Source organism: Nannospalax galili, unplaced genomic scaffold (genome assembly GCF_000622305.1).
Source record: "Nannospalax galili isolate Female #2095 unplaced genomic scaffold, S.galili_v1.0 scaffold1029, whole genome shotgun sequence".
In the NCBI taxonomy this organism is placed as follows: Eukaryota; Metazoa; Chordata; class Mammalia; order Rodentia; family Spalacidae; genus Nannospalax; species Nannospalax galili.
The window spans coordinates 1,453,070-1,459,382 of record NW_008359198.1 but is presented as its reverse complement, the minus strand read 5'-3'; the positions used below and the strand labels follow the sequence as shown (position 1 = coordinate 1,459,382).

At 44.4% G+C, this 6,313-nt stretch overlaps 1 protein-coding gene across 1 annotated transcript in view; it reads left to right on the top strand.

The window, feature by feature from the left end:
* Positions 1-1,163: 1,163 nt before the first annotated feature.
* The window catches only part of Shld1 (shieldin complex subunit 1), a gene marked incomplete at both ends in the record, with an annotated part of 6,466 nt that continues 1,316 nt past the window's right edge, over positions 1,164-6,313 (top strand). The window contains 1 exon segment of the mRNA XM_008822843.2: positions 1,164-1,621. Within this exon segment, the coding sequence (XP_008821065.1) occupies positions 1,164-1,609 (446 nt within the window).

Here is a 6,313-nt window from a genome sequence, read left to right as displayed (position 1 = left end):
TCTTGTTTTTCATGTTATGTGTATAAGTGTTTTGCGTGCAGAAAAATATTTCTAAGTGAACAATATGAAAACTGCAGAAATGCAGTTGTTGAAACATTTTAAGAACAAATGAGCTGGGCTGGAGAGATGGCTTAGCGGGTAAAGGCACCTGCCATCGACCTGATAACCTGAGTATGATTCCTGGAACCCACATGACGGAAGGAGAGAACTGACTCCCACAGGTTGTCCTTTGACCTCCACATGCATGCCATGGCGTGTGCATACACACACGCACACACAGATAAAAATGTATAAAAAGAGAGAAAGCTAGTGGGTATTAGCAACTACTATTTAAAAATGTTTTAAAAGAACAAATGATGGCATCATAATGAACATATGCTTTTAAATTAGTACATAGGTAATAAGATCTCATATAGGGATTAATACCTAGTAATTTCAAAGTAGTGTGTCTTGCTCTGTTCCAGCTGGCAGTAAAATACCATAACCACTATGTGGATTAAGCAGCAGTACTGGAGGCTCTAAATCCAAGGCCTTCTCTCTCTGTCTCTGTCTCTGTCTCTGTCTCTCTCTCCTCTCCTCTCCTTCCAGAGTCTCTAATCACAGAGACTGCTGCCAATTCTGTTATTTACTTATGTCGATCATAGAAGGAAATGGTAACTTTCAGGTAGAGAATAGTGAAAGTAAAGATAGGAATTTCTTTTTTCAGCCACTGTGAATTTATATTCAGGGACCCAGGCACCGGAGGTTAAAACCCCCCAATACAGGTTATGCTAGATGTTCTTATAAGCAAGCACATGGGTATAACCTGAGGGTGGTGGGAACAGTTTCTGAAGTCAGCAATTCTGCCCATAGCTGGTTCCCCAAGAAGCAGTAAGTGTGCTGAGCTGAAGAGAGACATTGGGCTCTTGGCTCGCTTTCCAATGCTTAAAAATATTATTATGCATGTGTGTGCATGATGTGGGGGTACACATGCCATGGGGATCAGAGGACAACTGCAGGAGTTGGTTCTCTCCTTCCACCTTTACATGGGCATTGGGGAATTGAACTCTGATCACCAAGCTTACACAGCAAATACCTTTACATCCAGAGTCATCTCGCCAGCCTACTTTCTGATTTTTTTTTTTTTTTTACTGTGTTTGAATATTGGAATGTGTTTTGTCTAGCAGATAGCAGCAATCCAAATACTGAACAAAAGGGCTCCTGGGACTCGGAGAACTTCTGGCTTGATCCTTCCGTGAAAGGCCCACTGGAGACCAAGGAAGAGGATAATGGAATTCGGAAATCCCTGGACAAATTCTATGAAGCATTCGGTCACCCAGTGCTGGGATCTGGGGACCGGCTCTCTGTATCTGTCTGCCAGTGCCTGTCTCAGAAAATCACTGAACTCAGGGACCAGGAGAGCCAAAAGTATGCTCGCCTCAGTTTCCAGATGGCCAGAGTCATCTTCAGTCGTGATGGCTGCTCTGTTTTACGAAGGCGTTCCAGGAACACCTGCTTCTACCCTCTGGAGCAAGGAGGCAGCTCTGTGGAAAATGAAAAGCTGACCCCAGGACTTTCAAGAGAGATTATTCATTTCCTCTTGCAGCAGCCAGTGATGAAAGACTTCTAACTGGTGCTGGAGGTGAGAGCAGGCAGTGTGGGATGGGAAGTGCTGTTACCTGCCCCTCAGTCCATGGGAGTCTCCTGGCAGCTGTTTGTGCTCAGCTCAAAGCTGCATACTTTGCAGAGAGAGGTTCGCACCTGCCACTTGTTCCTGGAACCAGTCTGCCCACAGGGCTGTGGCCACTCCACCTCCCATACCCCACGATTCACCTTGGTCAAGGCTGCTACTGACCAGAGGGTTAGGAGTCCAGCCCAGCTTCCTTTCCTACATCTGTACTCTGGGGCTCTCTCCTGGGGACCAGGCCAAGGCTGGGACTTGGCAGGAAATTGTTTCCTTGCTCAGTTTCCTCCCTTCCCCCTCCTCCTCCTCCCCCTCACCTCCTGGTGTCTCTGGGGCCTTTCCTTAATAAATCTCTTATATCTGCATCCTTGAGTCAGTCTACTCCTGGGAGAACAAGCCTAAGCCTTCTGGGAGATGAGTGTTTTGAGGATATAAAGCTGAATTAAGGAAAATTATACAGAGTTGTAAATGGAGACCATGTGATTGAAAACATAGGTCCTAAAATAATGTAAAGATTTAAATACAGCCCCAAACAGTACATCATACCTTAATCATACCTTTGGCTCCTCTCCAAAGCTAGAATTCTCTGTTATATTCACAGTGGGGAAGGAACATTTGGACCATCTACAACAGCTAATCTTCACACGTGTAGGGTTTCGTCATCTCCACTAGACCACAGTGTGAAAGAGGGAGAGAACAAGCTGCACACCCAGGGTATGCAATCATAACCCCACCCTGCCAGGCAGCAGCATGCGGCCTTGGCAGTTTGTGCTTGAACAGAATAAGGAATGCTTTGCCCAGGAAGGGTCTTCCCACCCCTTGTCACTTGTGTTCTCTATCTACGGCCAGCCCCCGCTGTCATCCTTCATCCTCCTCACCCTGCCTGCCCTTGCCTCCAACATGAGTTCCAATGCCAGTGCTTTCCCAGAGCAGGCTTTTGCTGCCACCTGCCCTGTCCTCCAGGCGGGTGCCTGGCCTTGCCAGCGAACTCTTTAAATAGCCGGTACAGGTTTGCACTGGCAGATGCTCCACCCTGCAGGATGTATCCTGAACCCCAGTTTGAGAATTACATCACCTGCCACCAGGTGCTCTGAAACAGTAACTGGACACCTCACATGGTTCTTCAAGCGAATCACATCGGTAGAAACAGTTCTGTCACTTGTTTGGAGGGTTAGGGAAAGCTGGCAACACTGTGCAATTAGATTCTGAGAAACTCCAGGTGAAGTTTAATTGACATAACACTCCAAAAGCTTTCCAGAATGTGGATTATGCAAACGGGGAGCCTTCAAGTGCACATTAAGTCAGTGCACATCTCAGCAAGGCCTCCTGGTGACTCTTGGATGAGAGAAAAGTCTTGAAGGAAGCAGTAACACACTCAGACTTCCAGTTTCAGAGGTCAGAGGTAAGAAACTTCTACAGCGAAAGGTCCAGGCACCTGTGGAAGGGGTCCCACGTGGCAGGAAATGAGGGACAGCGGACCTGCAGAGGTACTGGAAAATATAGCTCCAGCTTCCTCTGGAGCAGTCATCTGCCTCTCTTTGCTAGCCAATCGTCCATCAAATGATCTCGAAACTGATAGGATTTCAGATCCAGAGCCTGCAAGTGAAATTTTGAAGGGTGCTAGCTTTATTGATTTTAATGTGAAGCACATTAGTAGACACCGTGAAGAATGTTGTCCCTTAGGGTTATTCCACCACTGAAATAGTTGCCGTTAGTCTCCATGGCTACCGACAGAGGGAATCCAGGTTATTCTAGACTCATTTTAAAAGAACAAATGCAGCTGGGTATGGTGGCTTACGTCTTTAATCCCATCACTTGGGAGGCAGAGGTAGATGGATCTCTAAGTTCAAGGCCAGCCTGGTCTACATAGTGAGTTCCAGGCCAGCTGGGGCTACAGGGAGACCCTATTTCCAAAAAAAAGACAAATGCAAGCTATTTGAATATTTATATCGGAAGTAGCAGCTTCTATTTTGAAGGGAGATTTTACTATCAGAAAATGTCTCAACTTCTCTGCTCTCAGTACCGAAGGTGCGGAGCAATAGGTAGATTAGAAAGCTGACTGACAACTCAGAGCCAGAGTTACCTTGGGCTACAGTGGAGTGTGGTGTGTTTACTTGCATCTGAGTAAGTGTTTGTGACAGGTCAGTACAAGATATTTGATTCTCAGCGATCCTGCCCCTTAATTTGATCTCTGTAAGGATAGGATAGCATTTTCCATTTATCTCTGTGAACCTTTAAAGACGTAAGATAAGGACTCGCAGCCCTGGCCTTTGGCGGCATTTCTGTTTCAGCACTGCAAATAAGTCTTATCATCTCATGAACCTTGTAAGTGGACTGTGATATCATCTGTGGCCTTTTGCAGAACCGCAGGGCCTTTGTGAGAGTACATTTGTTTGCGGAAACATCAGACCCTGTTTCTTTGCATGACTTGTCCTCTGGCTTGACCCCAGGACCTTGCACTCTTCTACTAAGTACAGGCCAGCCTTTTCTACTATCCATTTTAGGGTATATGTATCAAATCCTACTACAGTAATGAACACAAAAACAATACAGCAACTCTCTTAACGCTTGTAAAGGGTTTTTGTTGTTTTTTTGTTGTTTTTTTTTAACACCACATTGGACATATAATTACATGTACAAGTACTTACATCATATAAGTCAACATCTCACTATCACTGATCTTCGCTAATGGGACCCACCTGCACAACCAGTGTCCACCCTGAGCTACAGGTGTCCTAGCCAGCCCAGTGGCACCTTCCCCATGGAGAGCTCGGTCTGCAGCACTAATGAGAACAGTTTGCTAGCCAGTTCTCTCAAGGTGCTGGCAGCACACAAAATGGGCACACACATGGACAGTGTTTGTTTTAATTGCTAATCTATTAAGTTCAATATGCTAGGAAAGTATTATATCTAATTTATACTTTTACATACTGTGTGGGTGAGATATATATATATGTGTGTGTGTGTGTGTGTTTTTGAGACAGGGTCTCCCTGTAGTCCCAGCTGACCTGAACTCACTATGTAGACCAGGCTGGCCTTGAACTCAATGATCTGCCTGCCTCTGCCTCCCGAGTGCTGGGATTAAAGGCATGCACCACCACGCCCAGCTGGAGCTTTATTTTAAAATGTAAAAGTAAAAAATTAATAATAGAGGTGACATACAGTACAGATGCATCAAAAAGTATAAATGTGGTGCCTCAAAATGACTGAAGTTGAGGATGCTGTGGAAAAGATGGGCCATTCTACCCTGTAGTTGCTTACAGTCCCTCCCATGGAATAGTGCTGAAAACTTCCATGGGTTAGCTGGTATCTCTTTGCCTTTTTTTACTCTGAAGCCCTAGTCAAAAGTCTTTAAAAAAAAAAAAAAGTATGCATGAATGGTCAGAAAAATTAAAAGATTAGCCTTTCTGGGTGTGGTAGCACGTGCCTTTAATCCCAGTACCCAGGAGGCAGAGGCAGGCAGATCTGAGATGGAGGCCAACCTGGTCTACATAGTGAGTTCCAGGCCAGCTGGAGCTACAGTGAGACCCTATCTCAAAAAATAAAACAATGCCAGGCAAGGTAATGCATGCTTTTAATCCCAGCACTCAGGAGGCAGAGGCAGAGGCAGGTGGATCTGTGTAAGATCAAGGCTAGTCTGGTCTACATAGTGAATTCCAGGCCAGCTGGGGCTACAGGAGACCATTACAGTAATTCAGATTTTTTGGCATAATGATTACAGATTTGATAAATACATTTTATATCTCATAATAGCGATGAGGATTATACAAAAGCTCTTAAAACAATTATGAGAATAAATTCTATTGTCACTTAAGTATCTAAAGCTATTTTCCTTTGCGTTCTTCCAGAATGATTTGTTCTTATTCTTTACCTTAATTTGAGGGACTTCAAGAAGATACTTGTTTTGTTTTGTTTTGTTTTCATACAGAAGAATTCATTCCAAGGCAATTGACATTGAGACGTTTTCACATGCATTTCTAATCTCTATATACATGACTATCACTGGTCACAGTCGCCCACCTTCTGAGCTCCTCGGCATCTGAGCATGATTACAAATGTATTGCCTGCATGTATATAAGTGCATCCATGTTGTGCAATGCCCACAGAGATCAGAAGAGGGCCGTGGATCCCCTGGAACTTGAGTTACAATTACCGATGGTGGTTAGCCACCATGTGGGTGCTAGGAACGGAACCTCGGTCCTCTGTAAAAGCAGCCACTGCTCTTTATTGCTGAGCCATCTCTCCAGCCCCTTTGGTTGTTTTGGGTTTTTTGTTTTTGTTTTCAGATAGAATCTAACATAGTGAGAGCCTAGTCTGCCTCAGACTCACAGAGATCTGCCTGCCTTTGCCTCCCAAGTGCTAGGATTAAAGGCATGTACCACCATACCCAGCATCAAATAGAAGAACATTTCTAAGTCTAGTGATTGAAGCAGCAACAACATAGAAATAGATACATCAAAGGAAAAGAGTTTGGTCCTCAAATACATATAAATAGATGTGGAAATTAAATATATGATCAAGGTGGCATTTCAAATCAGATAGGGCTGGGAATGTAGTTTGGTGGTATATCATTTACTCAGCATGCATGAGGTCCTGTGTTCATCCTTACTAGCACAGGAAAAAAAAAAAAAAAGAAGCCAGGAAAATCAA